The sequence below is a fragment of the Taudactylus pleione genome, unplaced genomic scaffold (assembly GCF_031769625.1).
Source record: "Taudactylus pleione unplaced genomic scaffold, aTauple2 ptg000006l, whole genome shotgun sequence".
Lineage (NCBI taxonomy): Eukaryota > Metazoa > Chordata > Amphibia > Anura > Myobatrachidae > Taudactylus > Taudactylus pleione.
Window position 1 is genome coordinate 20,498,398 of NW_028284409.1, and position 20,157 is coordinate 20,518,554.

General features: G+C 42.5%; 1 protein-coding gene across 2 annotated transcripts in view; it reads left to right on the plus strand.

Moving 5' to 3' along the window:
* Positions 1-20,157, plus strand: part of SYTL3 (synaptotagmin like 3) — an 87,715-nt gene that overhangs the window by 39,746 nt on the left and 27,812 nt on the right. For both annotated transcript variants that reach the window (XM_088451747.1, XM_088451748.1), the window contains exons 5-7: positions 5,623-5,674; positions 8,648-8,714; positions 10,619-10,691. In XM_088451747.1, the coding sequence (XP_088307873.1) occupies positions 5,623-5,674; positions 8,648-8,714; positions 10,619-10,691 (192 nt within the window). The remainder of the gene's footprint in view (positions 1-5,622; positions 5,675-8,647; positions 8,715-10,618; positions 10,692-20,157) is intronic.

The window sequence follows — 20,157 nt, forward strand, 5'->3', positions numbered from 1 at the left end:
CTCATTGCAAAATATGTTGCACATTGTAAACCATGATCATATATTTTTCAAAAAGTAATGTTGCTTTTCATCCAGCAGGTGCATTAGACCTGGTTCCTCATGTTTTGACAGTATATATTAATATAGTTATAATATGGTATATTCTTAGTAAGTATCAGATATTTATGCTGTATTTTAAGCAGATAAAGTAAAGTCAGCATCCAAAACACTCTACAGTACAGTAAATCAGTGGCGGAACTTGTGAGTGGTGGCCCCAGGTGCAAAAATTTGCTTTTGGCCCCGCTCCGCCCCACCACAAGTTCACAGTATGCCACATGGAAGTGGGTGACAGGGAGAGGAAGAGAGTGACAGGGAGAGGAAGAGAGCGACCGGATGAGGTAGTGGGTGTCAGGGAGAGGTAGTAACTGATGGACAGGCAGTGGATGACAGGGAGAGGCAGTTGATGACAGGGAGTGGCAGTGGCTGATGGATAGGCAGTGGGTGACAGGGAGAGGCAGTTGATGACAGGGAGTGGCAGTGGCTGATGGATAGGCAGTGGGTGACAGGGAGAGCTAGATGGTGAAGGGGTGAGTCAGTGGCTGATGGAGAGAGTGAGTGGGTGACAGGGTGAGGCAGTGTGTGACGGGTACAAGCACACAGTCCTGTCCTGTGTGCAGGCCCGCTGAGAGCTGCGGCGGGCCTGGGTAATAGGGGGCGTGGCCTAATCGCGGGAGGCGTGGCCACTCCCCCTTCCCGGAAAAAAAAAGATATGCAGCGCCGCGAAGCGCTGGGGAGAGGGGGCGCTCTGAGCCCCCTCAGCCCGGCGCAAAGCTAGGGGGGGCACGATCAGTGTGATCGCTCCCCCCACAGGCTTAGGAGACTGCTGTGGCTGCTGCTCAGCAGCCACGAGCAGTCTCCACTGCAGCTCAGCACACGCTGTGTGCTGGGCTGCTGTGAGGGAGGGGGAGCGGCGCCGGACCCGGGCCCCTCAGGAAGCCCGGGCCCGCGTAATCTGTACCCGCTCCCCCCCCTCTCGGCGCCCCTGCCTGTGTGGTCCAGAGAACGTTGGGTTGTATGTTGATGTGGGCAGGGACACAGTGGCCTCTGCTCTGTCTGGGGTATATGTACTAAGCCTTGGAGAGAGTGAAAGTGGACAGAAATAAAGTACCAACCAATTAACTCCTAACTGTCACTTTTCAAATATAACCTGTAACATGGCAGTTAAGAGCTGATTGATTGGTACTCGATCGCCGTCCACTTGATCTCTTTCCAAGGCTTAGTACATAGGGCCTAATTCAGCTTGGATTGCAACTGCTAATATACATGCAATCGGCTGATTGTTGCGATCTGCGCATGCATATGCATTGCAGTGCATGTGCATGAACCCGGTCACTGCGATCAGGATAGCGATCGCAGTGACTATGCAAACCCATCGCAGAGTGATTGACAGGAAGTACCATTTGTGGGTGGTGACGGGCGAAACGCAGGCGTGCCAGTTGAACACCGTTGCAGGTGCGTGCATAAATTATGCATTGCGATGTCAAACGCAGCTTGAGGACTCATAGCATGCGACGAGCATCCTGAGCAAGGTCAGAGCTTGTGCAAGTGTGTGTGCATGAGGCTGCGGTGGTACTCAATTGTACCAATGGTTTCGCAGTCTTGCTAAACATTACGGATGTGTGCAAGATAAAGTGGGCCTCCTTATGTTGTGCTGCGGCGGCATAGCGATCGCAATGGATTAGCATACTATCACAGATGAACTGCATGCGTAATCGCTATTGCAAATGCAATAGCGATCCTTACTGAATCAGGCCCATAGTCCCCTGTGTTTGAAAAATGGCAGTTAGGAGCTGATTGGATGATACTTTATCTCTCCCTACTTTATCGCTGCAAGGCTTAGTACATATCTTCCTTTGTGAGATGGAAGTCCTGCTCACCTGTGCTTTTCTCACTTCGTCACTCAGTCAGACAGGCAGCACCAGTTACACTGACCGTGAGACGTCTGTGAATTAGAGGCAGTAAGTGGCAGTGATCATCGGCGCTGTTAGGCGGCAGGACTCCCCTATCAGTACAGCTCAGATTGTAGACTGATGCACACACACACAGGCTCAGCCCCACCTCCTTAAGGGGCAAGTCTCTTAAGTGGTGGGGCCCACCATGCACCCAGTGCTGGGCCAGTGGTTCAACAGGCAGCTGTAATTGCTGATCTGGGCAGCAGTGGGCCCCTTAGTCCCGAGGAGCCCTAGTGCAGGGCTCCTTCTGCACCACTGTTCTGCCCCTTTGGGATTGCAGTGAATTGTTTTATGGCAGCCACTCCCACCTGGGTCTGTTCTGCAATGTCTACTGGAGGGCATTTTTAAAATGTGAGCAGTTGTCATACTGTATGGTGCCTGTAATGCCGCATACACACTAGACGATGTGTGTATGCAGCGACATAGTCAGCGGTGGGCCCATTGGGGATGCTAGCATCGGCAAGTGTATATACACTTGTGGGCGAGGGGGAGCGGGGCCATGCTGCATTCAGCAGCATGGCATCGCTCATGATATCCCCAGATTGGGCTGCATGTACAGCCGACTGTGGATACCGTTAACGACACGTGGGAGTGCATCGTTCGTTGTTCAATTCATACACATATCGTTATCGTTCAAATCCTTCATCAAAATCGTCCAGTGTGTATGCGGCTTAACTTAAACTCTTGTAGATATTTAATAACAGATTAGGCAGAATGCATGATCTGCCAAATTGTAGTTGGAAATGTAATTCTCAGGCTTATATACCATTTGTGGTGGTTTACCTAATCTGCTGACTATCTATTTATAGTCGGTAGACTTTTCATTAAGGCAAATAAAGTATGTACAAAGTACTAATCATTCTAAGAAATAGTGAAAATACTGACTTTATACAGGACTACTGATACGTTACAGTGGAACTAAAAAAAAATGTTTTGTTTGTGTTTATATACCGTAAGATAGAGGTATACAATGTTTATAAATCAGAGAGATTTATCAAAGGGTGAAGGACTCAATTGCTATAGGCCTGTTTACCAATCATTGCAGCAATATTACAGATGGGGATAACTGAACAGCAACATAAAACCATTGCTTTAGTCTCAGAATAAAGCATTTTCCATCTATTGTTTTACGTTCTTTTCTTTTGATTTATAAAATGAACAAAACCAAAAATCAGTTTTTTTTTCCCCACTGCGCATGTATGAGATTGGAAGTTGACTCATACATGCGCATATCTGCAACAACTGGCATGGTAAAACCATAATTCCCCGATTCCTCGAGGCCGATCAGCGATCAAAAACTCTGATCCGCGGACATCAATGATCGGCGATTTGTTGTTGGATTGGGGAAAAAACAGTAAAAAATCCCCAACTTGCCAATCACGATAATTTTTGGGTCGGGATAGGTGAATTGAGGATTTCTCCGATTCTCGGAAGCCAAATGGGGAATTGGGGCAATACATTGCAGATATATGGTTCCCACTATGGGCCAGTACCATGAGGGCAGCACATACTGCTCAGTTGGCTCAGCATTTTTTTATTTTTTAGAATTACTGATGATAAAACATTGTACTTATTTTATAATATAATCCCCAAAGGGGGGCTATTATATGAGAAACTGTGATAAAGGAACTTCTATCACTGCATATTGCAGCAATATATTACCACTGTTCATCATTAAAAGGTCACTGGGGCAGTTGAACAATGCTCATCTCCTCTGTGATACTGGCCCTGCAGCTGCAACATATTCTTTGTACACTCATGGTCGTTCTGTTCATGTCTGATCTGGGTTACACTAGGTCACACACTCCCATTGCACTGGAAGCCCAATCCATGTCAAATTAATATTAAAATGAAAAAGAAAACTTATGTGTTTAAACTTATACAAAAGCTCCACCCCAGCAATAACTTTTGCCGACTTTGGAGCTTGGTAAATAGTACAGTGCCCCGACCCCTGTGTTTTTGTTTTTATTTTAATTCATCGTCGTGGATTGGTTTTGGATCTGTATTTTTTTTAAAAATGATAAAAATAGCTAAAATCACATAATTTGGGGCTGTTTTTATTCCTACATTATTATTAACCTCAAAAACATTAATTTCCAGTCAATTGTGACCACCTCACAGCTCACAATATTGTTTTCACTATCTGCCGGTTAAACTAAGCAACAGAACAGCAGCACAAACACACGGCAGTTTAAAAGAATATAGATCTCTATGAAACATTGGCACACAGCAGTGGCAGATAGGATGGCAGTTTAATAAACTATAAAAATGTTTGTCGTCTATGCAAAATGACAGTCACCAATGCCCCAAGCAGTGCATAATGCAAAGAAACGAGGTGCAAGATAGAATTGTCCTTACCTCCCACCCTTATGTTGTATATTATAAAGGACATGCACAAGTTATCAAACCAATCACTTCAGTGACACGGACTGCCACTTTTGTGGCTGAAGAATTTGGTTTGTTTGTGCCCCTACCAATGGGCAGCTAATGGTGTTGTTGCTAAGCTAACAGTGCTGTCAATAAACTCTACAGTGGCAAGATGTCATTGTCATTATTCTCAACATCATCGTTTACATCATCATACAAAATGAATTCCTGCTGGAATACACCAATACAGAAGTCTCTGTACTGTAACGTAATTGCCGGTAAAGGTCTTCCTCATGGTTTATAGTTCATTTTGTTGACATATGTTCCACATTTTAAGGAAGTAGCCTGCTATGCTGGTCACTTACAAGGTTCCCAGTTGTGCTGAAAACTCTTTCTGAGAGCAGACTAAAGAATGGGCAGCTTAAGTAAAGCAAAGCCAGTTTGTACAAAAGCCACCAAATTGCCTTTTTTTCCTCCCGGTAGTCAAAAGGACTGTCTGACATTTCTATTTGTACACTGTCATTAAAATAATCCTCCACCATTCTATGGATGGTGACCATATCAGATTGCATTATGGTAGAGTTGTGACTAATTTTGGGCAACACTTTTAGACCTGACCAGATGTTGAAATGTTGTGTTGCCCCATCTGCATAACAAGTGGGTCTCTTGAGAAAGCTCAGTTTTTCTCCGGCAGCCACAATTGGCGGAGAAAATGAAGGAGGAGACATTGTTGTGTCCAGTGCCACTTGATCTGACAACTTATTCACCAGGAGCTCTTTGCATCTCTTAAGAGCTATGTCAGTTGGAAAGAAATACATGTCATACAACTAAACCTAGGATCAAGCATGGTCTCCAAAATGTAGTAATCCAATAGCTGCAGTGATTATAAACAATAATGATGCAGTATATCTCACCAGCTCTAGATGTAGAAGAGCGCTGGTGAAGCTGCACCTGCAGCAAGATTTGTCCATCAGAACAGCCATACACAAGCCTAGAGCTGGCAGTGTAGATCACAGAATTCACAGGCTTCCTTTTCAGGATCAGATAGCTCAATGTCTAAGGTGTAAAGGAGGATGCGACTGAAGGTGCTTGGGGAGGTGGCTAGATGGAGAGGAAGTCGCCAGGGAGAAGATAGGGACAGCCAGGAGATGGCAGGGAAAAAAGAAGAGGAAGCTAGAGTGATTATAACAGAAACTTGAAAGGATAATAATCATATAATAATGAAAAAATAATAATATAATATGTTTTATCATTTATTTTGCAGGAAAGCATGAAACAGCAGGTGCCAAGCTTTTGAAATCCTACCATAGAATGAGGTAAGTAACATTTAAGGAGAGAGATTGCCATAATCTGCAGATAGGGATCTTATTATATATTGCATGTTTCGATTTTGTTCAGAGGGACCAAAGTTTGTAATATTTCTACATTGATTTCCTGCTCATGTGAATGAATGGTTCATGACTAACCTTGTCTTTTACCAGTGCGACCCATTTATAAAAACTTGGGTATCTGAGATCCATCAAAATGCTGGCTATTATAACCTTGGCAAGGGCAAACAATTTGTACACAGATTGTGATGTTAAACTGGGATATCCTAAAAGACAGGTTTTTATATAAAGGACCGGAACCTTAAAGACCGTTTGATTGATACCCAACAGCATTCTACACAATATTACAAATGTCTTGATAGACAATGTACAATACAGAAAATATTCTTGAGATCAATATATAATACAGAAAGTATTTTATTGACCATTATAAAATAGAGAGTATTTTAGTAAATCATATACTTTACAGAAAGAATCTTTGTGATTATAATCCCACACTTCTGGTGGAATTAAAATGCAGACCCCTTGTCTTCATAATCACTGGTCCTGCCTCGCTGATCAATGGCATAACTAGGGTATTTGGAGCCCAGGGAAAATTTAAAAATGGACCCCCCCCTAAGTATGAAAAAGTGGGCATGGTCACATGCCACAAGGGGCTGGACAATGGGGGCATGTCAAGATTACACACCACCATTTCTTGCCACTCTGGGAACATTACTTTCAATTCCACATGCACCTTTATATCCCCAGTAGTAGTGCCCCTCTTGCAATGGCCACTGTAGTAGTGCCCTTTATGCAATGTCCCAGTAGTATTGCCCATTATGCAGTGCCCCTTATACAGTTCCCCCAGGAGTGCACCCCTATACAGTGCCCCCAGCAATGCACCCTTATACAGTTCCCCCAGTTGTGGTCCCCCCTATGCAGTGCTCCCAGTAATGCCTCTTATACAGTTGCTCCAGTAGTGGTCCCCCCTATGCAGTGCTCCCAGTAGTGCCCCTTATACAGTGCCCCCAGTAGTGGTCCCCCCCCTATGCAGTGCCCCTTATACAGGACACACAAAAAGAAAACACACACACTTACCTAAATCCCCACTCCTGCCGTGCCCACCGCCGTCAGCTCCTCCATCCTCCTAGCCCACTCTGCACTATGGGAAAAGAACGTCATGACGTCTCTTGCATCACCCACTGCGGAAGCCGGAAGGCAGAGCTCATGAGTGAGCTCCAGCCCGGCTCCAGCACAGGGCGCAGCATCCAGTTAGAGTCTGTCTGACTCTCAGTGGCTGCTGAAACACACACCGCTGCCGGGTAGTAAGAGTGTACTACCTGGTGGGGGCAGCGGTGTGTGTTTATGTGTAGTGTGGACCGCACTACACTGACTTCAAACCATTGCCTTGGACCGCATTCGGCAGCCCCCCGCACACACACACGCACGCCGCTGGTCTGACGGCGCCCAGAGCATGTGCCCTGCTCGACCCCCCCCTTATATACGCCACTGTCTCTGATTGCCCATTATCCCCAGTTAGAGTGTTGGAAAGAGACTAGTGGTTATGACAGTCATACCTAAAAAGTGTAAAATAAAAATTTAAAGAGAAATGTCTGCACCAGTATAAAAGCAAAAGATTCCCAAAAGGCGGCCAGGTAATAAGGGATATCACCCCCTGCAAGACACGTTTGGGAGCGGCCAAATGGAGAGTCTATCTGGGGAGAGACCTAGTCATCAGCTACTTGAGAGAAGTGCTATGCACTAAACAGCATGCTAATATATGGTAACAACGCTGCACGCTCTATACCCACACAGTGGATTTGTGACTATTATCACTTTTTCAATCTAATCTGCCATATGGTATAAATATACTTAATAATAAGGACTACTTTCCTTATATATTTGGACATATGCCGGTTCTTTGTTGTTACATTTAAAGTGTGCTAATGAGGCTGTTGACGTAGGCTACATATTTTGTTACATTTTCGCTAAGTATGTTCTAAGTGTATTTTTTTAAGAAAACTGCAGACTATGATACTATGAGAAATAAATTCCTAATTTTAACAGCTTTTGGGAATCTTTTGTGTTTATACTGGTGCAGACATTTTTCTCTTTATGTATTGCTAATGAGGGTTTAGACAGAATCCCTCACCTGTCAGCTGCAAGTATTTACACAGGACAGCTATTATAAGCGCACCTATTGGTTTTATTTTTAAAATAAAAATGTATTTTACAAAATATTTTGATTTGAAAAGATGTTAAAATCTACACTCATATTGAAAAAATATTTTTTTACTAAAATTCAGTGTAGTTCAAGCACTGAATTTATGTTTTCCTGCCATGAAGCTCTCCTTTTTCAATACATAATGATTGCCTTCTGATTGGCCAGAATAATGCAGCAGTTTTATGATGGTTTTACGATAGTTTGGTCAAAATGCACCACAAAACTGCTGGAAATGTGTGTACAGCTTTGCAGTTTTAGCTGTGTACACAACAGCAGATATACGTATATAGAAGAGTCTAGGCGACTAGTCCAGTGGAACTAAGCCAGGTTGTGTAGTTTATTGAATATAGCCGTATTCACTGTTACACTGGTTTGTCCAGGGGCATGCAGTCTTGGTGCAGGCACTGGAACAACGGTCCTATATGGGTAGATATTTCAGGTCTCAGGAGCTAAGGGGAGAACAGCCGCCCATCCTCTACTGTAACACTCATATGCAGTAAACAAGATGGTTCCGTACATGTGCAGCTATAGTACCAGTGGCCATCTTGATAAGGGAACAGAAGTATCCCTTGAATAGCCATTTTGTTGGCAACTGCGCAAATGTGCAGGGTTTACAAACCCCAGGAAAAACGCCACCCAAAGTTCTATTAAGTTACATTGTTGGTTCAATGTAATGTTGTGATTTATATCAAAATATGAAAGGTATGTTAAAATGCGTTTTATTGTGTTTTTTTGTTTTCCTTTTCATGTTTTAGTAAGATCTCGGTTGTTCCTCCCACACCACCTCCATTCTCTGAAGCAACTCATGTATATACCTCGGGGGTAATGTATAACAAGATGTTTTTAAATGTTTACTTACATGATTTTTTCAGTCCTGTTAGATGCAGAGGAGAACAACAGTGGGTTACATCTATATAATAAGCGAGAAAGTGTGTGTGTGTCTGTCCGTCCTTTATGCATGGGCAGAGTTTTGTACCTAGCTCCCCCAAAGTTTGTGTAGTTTGACCAGGATTAGGTTTATGGCTATGTTTGAAGTTTGTCATGGCCCTGGAGGTCTACATGGTGCCCCCCAAGTAGGCCAGGGAGTATCTGATTTGAAATTTTGGTTTAAGCAAGTTTGCTCAGCATGTCTTCCAGTGCCTAAAACTGCACTGATCTGAAGGCACAGGCAGATATGTACCAGTGGTGGGGGGCAGGCAGAGCTCCAACGGAAGAGCAGTGAGTCGGGGGATCAACTGTCACACTGCTCCTGCACTGACAACTACTTATTTCCTCCAATCACATTTTCATATGCCATGCTCTCCAATGTTGGTCTGCAATGTAACAAATGAGGGCTGCAGATGTACTTCAAGGTCTAGTAAATAATATAAACTAACATAGGGCAATTAAATAAAACTGTGGTGAATTTTACCTATGTGCTGCATTGCTGCAGCTCCTCCAGTAAAAACTACCACCATCACACCATCCCCAGTGAGCCCAGGTTCCGGCAGCATTCACATTGCAGGAGTCTGGAGTTGAGATGGTACTGGACCCTGCAGTAGTTAGACCCAGGCCCAATCGAGGTTTGTACAAGTAGTGGCTTCCTATTGTAATCTCTTAGTGCTAATCTCACCACAGGTTGGCAGTCCCAAGGGGAGGAAACTCCTCCCCTTTGGACAGCCAAGCTGGTTTGTGATTAGGAACACTAAAAGCTTACAGCAGGAAGCCCACACTACTAACTGTGGGGCTGACACTGCCTCTAGGGGCTGCGGACTATGCAGTCCCTAGAAGCTATTTCAGCATGACTGCGTATGTGCGGAAATGGGCATGCTGGTGGTGGACAAAATCCAATGTCAGTCACCATGCAGCAGCGGCACTCCTCACTTCAAAAGGTAGGAGGCGCTGCTGGCTATAACATAGAACAGATGTGTCCTCATACACTATTTCCACAGTCATGCCAAACAGCCGTTCTCCCAGGTCCTGCACAACTCTGCTTGCACTGAGCATCTCTTTTGCTGGAATGTGCATCTTAATCACACAAATTAAACAATCTGTCGTGACAAAACCGCTTTGCTAGACTGCACTGATTTATTAGATGTGTGACATTTGTACATCTGTGTGCAAATGAGTCTGAATCTGTATACAAAGTGTTACAATGCAGTGACCACAGCTTTCTTACCCCAAGTTCCATAGTGCTTCATGTGCTACTTTGCACGTATTAAAACAAATTCCTGTGTGGTTAAAGTTGCAGCGTAGTGTCTCTAGTACAGTTTGAGCTGTGTTTTGTTGCAATTTTAAGATAAAGTTGCTATGCTACACCACTCATCTTAGCTCAATCACCTGTTTGGTGTATTGGGGCTTGTACATACTAAATTTGTATTTTGGACTTGTCATTTGCCAGTTGCTAGCTAGTAGCTATTGCTGTTTTTACCTTCTGTCTTCCATAACTTCCCATCTCTCTGGCCCCGCGTTTGCATCCCCAATGTCTCACTTCCCACATCTCCCTCTTGCTCTCCCCATGTCTCTCTCTACTTCACATCTCTCGCTCTTACTTTCCCTTTCGTCTCTCGCTCTGTAAGAAGAAATAAAATAAAACTATTTATATATATATATATATATATATATATATTTATTTATTTATAATATTATCAGCTGCAGCCAACATAGATTTATGAGAGATTATTAAACCATTTGGCTTTAGTGGAGAATTAATTTATGTGTGTCCTATATTTAAATTTCATTTCCAGGAACTCAGCAAATCAAAAGGCTTTAATAAATCAATGGAAAATCTCTTTCTGTCTCTCACCTCACAAGTAAAAAGTAAGTGTGGTCTGACAACATACAAGAAACCCCCAAAGTACTAGCTATGCTGTTTCAGAACATTGAACTGTTTCAATGAATATGACATTCTCAGCTATAGAAACTTTCCATCACTGAGAATGTCATATTCATTGTGTCAGTGGTGCTCATATCTGCCCCAGCTTTGAACTAGGAATACACATTGTTCAATAGGGCCCTGGAACATGTGAATATTTGTAGAAGGGGAACATGACTGAGCTGTATTATAGGGGTTTAACAATAAAACTTGTATATTTATATTATACACAGAATAAAGAGGAGAAAGAAGACTCTATTGTGGGGGCACACAATGTCATATAAAACTTAACTTTTATTAGATCTATATTAGATCAGATCCACACAGATCAAAAACTACATAGACTGGACCACCATAAGACCAACAGTCAGAATCACATATACACATAAAGACAATCAGATTTAAAAAATGTATTAAACTGGAATGACCGGTATTAATTAACACCTGGTCATAAAGCAGGTATCAGATAATCCTTGGTAAATCCTATAAATGACTGTATCTAATATGCAATAAATCTCTCTCTACATGCACATGAATACAAAAGACAAACAATCTTTGAACAGACAGAACAATATTTAAATAACAACAGTGATATGTCACCGAACAGCACAGTTATCACAATGATGAGAAGAGATAAATTCAATAACAGTTGCTCAGCGGCAATATCGTAATAAGAGTAGCGAATTTGTTCAAGATCATCCAAAAAATAAATAAGAAGATATATAATGACTTATTATCCTCAATAGAAAAATACTTGATAATGTGTGAACAAATCACTTGCTGTATTCGTTTCTGATACTAATATAGACAAAGTCAAATGAAAAGCGTCTGTATCCAATTGAGGGAATGATCTGCTTGTAACCATTTGCCCGTCGGCAGAGATGGTTAATGAGAGTCACGCACCCCAAACAACAAACGTTCAAAGATTCCCCTGCATCTACTTTCAGCTCCCAGAAATGGAGCTAATGAGATTACAGGAAGTACAGGTGGGGGAAAAAACAGAAGGGAGAGAGAAATATTGCAATAATATAGGTTTCCACATATGAATATAATAACCTTATTGTGAGATAGTTTAATAATCACAACAACAAAAAAACATTATATTATCCTAAGACGGGTGAACATATGTTATATATTTGAATTAATGACATGCTGTTAATCAGTAAGCAGTCCTAAAAATAGTGCTGATACACTTAATATAATTGTCAGACTTCCATATTATTAATTGAAATTATATATCCAATTCTCTAATAAATAGACTTCACCACAGCTGGAAACCATACTCATTCACAGTTGAATGATTGAATGATTCTGTGTATTCAATTATATTTACTCCAGGGGAGCACCACCGGTACACATACAGAATTGTGTTTCGTCTCTTGAAAAATTTCTATTACAGTAGACGTTTAATTTCCGGTTAATGATTTTTCTAAGTCTCACGGATCTATCGTGTATAATCCTGTGCCCAGACCACCCCCCCAAAAATATTACATATTTATATTATAGTTAGATTATGATGATGGGAGCTATTTGTACCTATTATTAATAACTGCTGTGAAATAACTAGCAGGGTGCCTAATAAGCATTCCTACAGGAACAATATGAAGTACTATTATCAGCCATTTATATAACTGAAACCTATTGTGCAGCACCTGTTGATACTATTTTAATCAATCATGTCAGTCTCTGCCCCAGTACAACTTACAGTCTAAACTTACTACAATATAAAACACACTTTAAATTTATCTTGCCTATTGGGTAATGCGATCTCAGCTGTGATTTCACACGGAACGTCCAACCTTGATCTTCTGCATTAACATCAGTACCATCGACTCACATCTGCCAGTCACGCAGCATTTATACCAGGTCTGACCAGCCGCACACACTGCAAGCCTCCCTGCACGTAGACAGCTCTCATGCTGCGTATGCAGTCACAGTGGCTAATTTATGCAGGCCCAGGCAACGCCTGCGTTTTTCCAACCACTCCCCTTTCACCACCCCCAAACGCTCACAGCCTGTCACTCACTGTGTGATGGATTCCTCTGTGTGTGCTTAATCTCAGCGCGATCACAGCGCAAGTGCAGTGCGGCTTATACGCATGTTCAATGGCTAACAATCGCTATATCTGCATACGTACTGTAGTTGCATTTGCAATCGCTGCTTAATCAGGCCCTTAGGCCACACGGCAGATCAATTGGAATGGATTATTAACCGGTAGAAGCAGGTAGCAGGATAACACAGGGCTAACGGGTTGCGAGTAGATATTCAGTTGCCTGGAGTGTTTCAGGGTTGTGCTCGGCATTGTGGTGCACTTGGTGTGCACACACTATGCAGCAGATTTATGCAGTGGCAGCGGGATCTATATGTATAATACTGCAGTAGTGGAATTGTGGGGTCTGTAGGCAGTAGTCAGTCTCTGTTATATGGAGACACTCTCAGGGACACATTGGTTCACTAACAGAATGGAGGAGAAAGATGTGGCGGGGAGCCACACATGCAAAGGTCGCACCTCCAGTAGTCTGCTCAGGGTCCTAGTGCCCAGCGTCAGTGCAGTAAACAACAATATGTGCATTGCACAATAGGACGCCTCGCCCGTAACCAAAAACATAACGGTGTTATGCAAAACAAGACTTGACAAAATACATCAATATTTCAAATGTATTCCAGTCCACACTTCTGTAGGAAACATTTATTTAGTACAATTTACCTCCCTTTACTACTTCACTAAATTTTTTTTCTGAATTTCTCAATAGCAAAAACTTTTGGCTATAGGGTGCCGCAAAACAATGCTGAGGCATTAGGGCGCCATGATTCAAAAAAGTTTGGGAACCACTATCCTATACCATAGTTCCATGGACTGGTTGGAGTCATAAACTGCTATCACACAACACTCTTCAGTGACCAGGTTGCTGTTGCGATTGCAGCTCACCTTTTGTTGTACAGAACACACTGATCCTCTGCAAATTGGAATTTTGTATCCCTTCTTCTCCAGTACACTGATGATAATCAGATTGTTTCCTAGATCTGGCACAAATAACACATCTTCTATGTCTGTGACAACTGTTACCTCTAAGTCTCAAGAGTACAGTTATTGTCCCGACTTTCGTGGCATTTAGGACTTTATCTCCTATTCCCCTGATATTCACAGGATCACATGGCTTTCATTCTTGTACCAACTTTGTTACAGTTGAAGTGTCTTGTGGCTACTGAGTCCATGTACCAACAGTCTTTGCAGTGACTGCCTGCTACATTCAATACTGACTCATTCCTTCTATCATGCTTATGTAATGAGGTACCACTTGGTTCACTTGCTCTGCCCTCTGAGGCCTTATGTCCCAACCTGTAACACTTGAAACATTTGAACTTGGGCTTTAGGTTTTGCACTCTTTGGCAGCAGTACAGAATTCTCAGCATTAGTCTCTACAGGTACAGTATGCATTCTTGAAACTGCAGTAGTTTGGCCCATACAATCTCTGTTAATAGCTTCGTAGAACAACACTCCAAGGAAATCATACTCTGGCATAAGGATTTGTAGCATCACCATTGCAACCTCCTCATTGTCTATTTGAGTGCCTACTTAAGTGCCATATAAAGTACACCTCAGGTTGTTTCTTCTAAAAAGACCTTTGTCTTTGTAAGATGTTTATAAACCCACCCACATAACAAGTGCGGTTGTCTTCCTGTCAGTTTCTTCTGCTTTAATTGCATCTCTATGGCAAACTTCCTTGTGGTGCAGATTCCTGAGCCCATTATTTTAATGAAGCTCATACTAGCTCGTGCTCTGTACATTTTCCCTTCTATGAATAAAAATAAATTCTCCTCTTATTCCATGTTGCTGTAGCCTTTTTCTTGGTGTTATTAATCTTCATGGGCACACTGGCAGCCCAGGCACATAACCTATTGGCAGACACTACGATTGTACTGTAGGTGGTTAGTACACATGGCAAATCAACTTTACAAGGGAATGGTTTATTAACCAGTAGAAGGTAGCAGGACAACACAGGATTAACCATAATATGCAGCAGGTACAAGTTGCAAGGAGATATCCAGTTGCAGCCTGCAATGGTTGTGCTGATGCAGCAGCTATATGCAGTGGCAGTGGGCTATATATATATATATATATATATATATATTTATTATATCACTGCAGTGGCGGCACAGTGGAACTTTTTGCTCTATAGGCAGTAGTCAGTCTCCATTATATGACATCTGAGACATTCTTAGGGGCATGTCCATTCACTAACAGGACCTAGAAAAAAGATTCAGCAGGGAGCCACACATGCTTAGAAGCAGAGGTCAAAGGTCGCGTCCCTGATAGTCTGCTCCAAGTCCTAGTGTCCAGGGCAGTGTGGTAAACTGAGGCAGCACAGAGCGCTCCTCTAACACTGCCCCTTGCTCAAGGCTGTCTCTGGTTACATAAACAACATCTCACCTGTAGCCAAAAACATAAGGGTGTCATGCAAAACAAGATGCATCAAAAGTTCAAATATATTCCAGTCCGCACTTCTGTAAGAAAACATTTAGGGGTATATTTACTAAAGTGCGGGTTTATAGAAGTGGAGGTGTTGCCCATAGCAACCAATCAGATTCTATTTATTACTTATTTAGCACCTTTTAGAAGATAATATCTATAAATTCCAGACAGATAGTACTCTAGTTGGAATAGAACACAAAAAGCTCTGTGAGGCATCAATGTTAACAAGTGTTAAGCAGTATGAATAATTTCAAAGCAAGCGTTTTAATTTAAGTAGTATTATACTGATCCATTCATCTTTGAACTCGTATATAGAGAAATTTATTGGAGTTACATACTTCCCAAATAATATATGGGTAGCAGTCGGGAAGCCGACGGACGTAATCCTGACCGCCGGCTTTCCGACTGTCTAATCCCGGCAGGGGTCTAATGACAGGCATCGAAATCACAACGCCTGTCATTAGACCTATGCCAGGAGCCCGACACCCGGCTTACCGATCGAAGGTAAGCCGGGCGCGGACAGCCGCAGGGGGGGGAGGGTTAGGTTAGGGACTACTTTGGGTTAGGCACCCCCCCGGGAGGTTAGGGTTAGGCTAGGGGAAGGGGTGGTTAGAGTAAGGCACCCCCCGGGGGGAGGTTAAGGTTAGGCACCCCCCCTGGGGGACTTAGGTTTAGGTGGCGGTTAAAGGGGTATTAGGGTTAGGCACTTGGGGGGAGGTTAGGATTAGGCACCCTTAAGGGAGGGTTGGGGTTAGGGGGTAGAATACGGCCGGCGGTAAATCATACTGATTCCTAATCTATATACCTTCATATTTTGTACAAGACCTCAATTGAAAACATGGTATGTATAGTTGCACTAAATCTAATTTAATTTAATAGAGAAACATTGAAATAGTTATGAACACCCATACAACAATCTCTTATTAAATGAAACCTGGATCGTATGAAAAAAATAATGAGCTAATGGCACTTGTAGTTTCATCATATCAGAATACAGACGCTTGCAAAAGTATTTAAATCCCTAAAAAGTCAACTCATTGTATTATGTGGGATGTACGGTGTAATAAATTGCACATTGCAGATTTCATGTTTAGATTGTATTGATAATTCTGTGTAATATATGTAATTTTTGTTACTTCGAGATGTTTAGTATATTCTCCAGCACTTATCTTCGTGTACTTTGAATTACTTACAATTTATATTTGCTCTAATTTGTGAAAATTGAAAAAATCAGAAACGGTGATTTTGTATTTTGTTTATCTCAAGAAACAATACAGTTTTTTATCTAACTGTTTTATTGTATTCAACTCTTGAATTGTACAATGCATAACAATTTTTCGCTGTTCAATAAACAGATTTAAAAAAAAAAAAAATCAGTATTTTTATTGAGAACCAGTAGGCTCTTAAATTTTCCCTTCGATTTTGGTTCAATTTCCATTCGATTTTGACATTGGAGATTTACTAAATCCAAAATCGAACGTAAATCGAACCTCAAATCCCCAAATGAATTGAATAATGAGAGACAGTAGATTTGCGCTTCTAAACACCATTCTTTTGGCCGGAAATTGCTTGTGATGCCTTTTAAAAGCTCCCAAAAGCATGTGGTTCAGTCTGGCTGTAGGAATAATGGCTGCTCGAGGCTATGCTATGCTGTGAACCCACCTGTGGTATCAGGAGCATAACTAGGTCTTTGGGGGCCCCATAGCAAAGGTGCACACAGCCCCACCGCCCCATGGTACAGTTCAGGTAGGTGCTACCTAAGTAGAAACTTACCCCAACTACCATAAAACTGTTATTGTAGCAAAGGGTGGTTCTACCAGGTAGTTATCTTCAGGGGTTGAATACACAAGCAGCATTTATTTTTAAATAAAAAACAATCTGCAGAAGAGCAGTGAATTATGAGTTTAAAAAATACCGTTAAGACTGTCTAGTGCCCTATAGCTGCTGTAGAACTATACATCCCAGCATGTCTTGCCACAGTTTTAGCATGCACTAACAGCAAAACTGCGGCAAGGCATGCTGGGTTGTGCTTGCACAGCAATTGGAGGGCAGCATGTTGAATACCCCTGGCTTTCTGGAACAATCTATTTAAGTCAGGCTTGCCGGCTTCCTGGCTGCCCCCTCGGCGATGCAGCGGTCATGGTGGCGGCAATGGTGGGCTGTGTGGGGGCATGGTGTCGCGATTGCGGCCCCACCCATGCTATACAATGTCGAGATTTCCGGCATTGTAATGCAGGGGGTGGGGCTAAGATGATGCAATTCAGAGCGAATCATGACGTCGCACCCCTCCGGTTCATCGACTTCTGCCAGGTGAGTACAGGGGTGCAGGGGGTGGAAGTGGTGGGGGTGCATGGGGTGATGGCCAGTCTGGGAGCACCACCAGATTTTTGGGAGCCTCCTGGCCATTACGGGGAAGTCGCCAAGTATGATGTAAGTGTCATTTGCAATGCACACAAAACTTTTGAATACTTTTGCAAGATATTGTATATAAGTTAGGTAGAGAATAACTTTGCCCAGCATTTGCTATATGTAGATGTTAATTGTGAAGGCAAATCCAAAGGGCCCGTACTGTAGCCTACATTGGGCATTTCTATTTGGCACTATAATGCAGCATGTAAACCCCCAAAATATGATCTTAATACCTAATGATGTCAAGCTTAATGTCACTTTGTAGATTATCGAAAATTTGTGATTCTTTGTACTTGACACTTTTTAAAACGTAGCCATTAGCTTCAGCATAAAACGGGTTTTATGCCGCAGTTAATGGCTACATTTTTAAAAAAGTGTCAAGTCCAAAGAATCACAAAGTGACATTAAGCTTGATATCATTTTATGTAAGAACAATTATTGTTGTATTAAAAATATTTTACACTGGAAGAAGTTTTATTAGCGTTTATTAATATTTGGCCTCATTTTCTGGGAGAATTATTTTTGGTGAGTGGGTATAATTACAGATACCCGTGTAGTAATCAAGCTCATCTTTCTGGAGTTGATTGATGGTATCAAGAGAATTAAGCAACCCACACTGTGATGTTATGGACTAAACATTGTGTACAAAGAAACATATAATATTTTCAATACTGTTCTAAATTATTGGTTTTAGATATAGATATATGTAATTATGTATATATCTATATATAACAGAAAAGTCCGCCACTCATGCAAACTCAAAAGGTGTAGATGCCTTGGTGCCCTCCCAAAGGTAATGCACAGCAATGTAAAAACAGGTGGCACTCAGAGAGGTTGTGTATGTATAACACAGGATGTAGTTAAAAGACCGACGGCCGGGAAGCCGTCTGTCAAAATGCCGGTGTCTAAATGCCGACTCGGGACTAAAGACAGGCATCAAAATGCAGACACCCATTTAGATCCTGACACCGGAATCTCGACAGCCGGCTTCCCGAATGAAGGTAAGCTGGCCACTGTTAGTTCGTACACACATGGGGGTGGGGGTAAGGGTAAGGTTTAGGCACCCCCGGGGAGATTTAGGATTAGGCACTCCCCAGGGAGGCTTAGAGTTAGGCTGGGGGAGTGGGGTTTAGGGTTAAGGGAGGATCGGGTCAGGCACCCCTCCCCTGGGAAGGGTTAGTTTTAGGGTGCGGGGAGGGGGCGTTAGGCATCACCAAGGGAGGGTTAGGGGAGAAGAAGGGTAGGGTTACATACTTACGTGCCCCTGTCGGGATCTCTAATGATCGGGCTTGCCACGTCAGTATTTCACCCGTCGGCTATTCAGCCGCCTGGACTTCATACCCATTCCGTATAACACAGCACACAGTCACAGGTAGGCGCATACGACATTTCTGTTTTAATAACCTTCTTCAAGGACAGATATATTTTTCAGTCCTTACAGAAGGTTATTAAAGCTGAAACGTTGATCGCACCTACCTGTGACTGTGTGTTGTGTTGTACATGTACAAGCTCTCTGAGTGCCGCCTGTTTTTCCATTGGGGGGGGGGTGTGTGTGTGTGTGTGTGTGTGTGTGTGTGTGTGTAATATATATATATATTATAGGTTGCAAAGTGGATGGCACTCAGAAATAATCAATATCAAGAACGACACTGGCAGCGCAGCTCTTAGGTCGACGTTTCGGAGATATTGCTCCTTTATCAAGACATACACACAATGAAAAACAAACACATACCTTATATCATTTCACCTGATACTCAAGCGTCCTCCTGACCTCAGCCCTTGTTGGAGACAGGATGACGTCACAACATGCGCATAGCGCCGACGTCCCGACTATCTCACAGGGGCTTGGTCAGAGCAGTGTGTACCATCACCATGACAACTGTGCAGAAAGAAGTCTGTTGCATATAGCGAATATCCATATACAGGGAATATACCTAAAAATATGGCAATAATTACTCAATGTAAATAATATTTATGATCATAAGCTTGCCTCTTAAACATGGCTAATCAAGCGAATATCAAAAAATAGAGAATGTTAGAGAATGCTAACGGATGCGGCTCTAAAACGAACCAGAAAACCTGTCATGCTAAGCAATGAGAGTCCATGATATTCTATTTGCACTGTGAGAAAAATGAATCCAATAATCTGGGAACCAGCAACCGTGTAAAAGTATTACCTAAAACACGATTGCACATTAAAGCAAAGCTTCACAAAAAACATGTATAAGACATTACTTAGTTGAGGCCATTTGGATGAACAGTGTTCAACATATGCATCCATATTGTTTCCAGCTGTAATAGCTTACGTCCTCTGTCACCACCTCTGGGGTTGGGAGGAACTCAGTCGAACATTTTATATCTGACTAGCTGGAGTACCCGGCATTTTAAGAATGTTTGTTTACTCATCATCCTCCAACAAACCTCTCCTTAGGCAGGCCTCATGAAAAGTGTGATAAACATCCCCATAAACAGTAATAAGGTCTTCAAAGGACCTGTAACGGTGTAAAGAAAACTTTGGTGATAGAAGC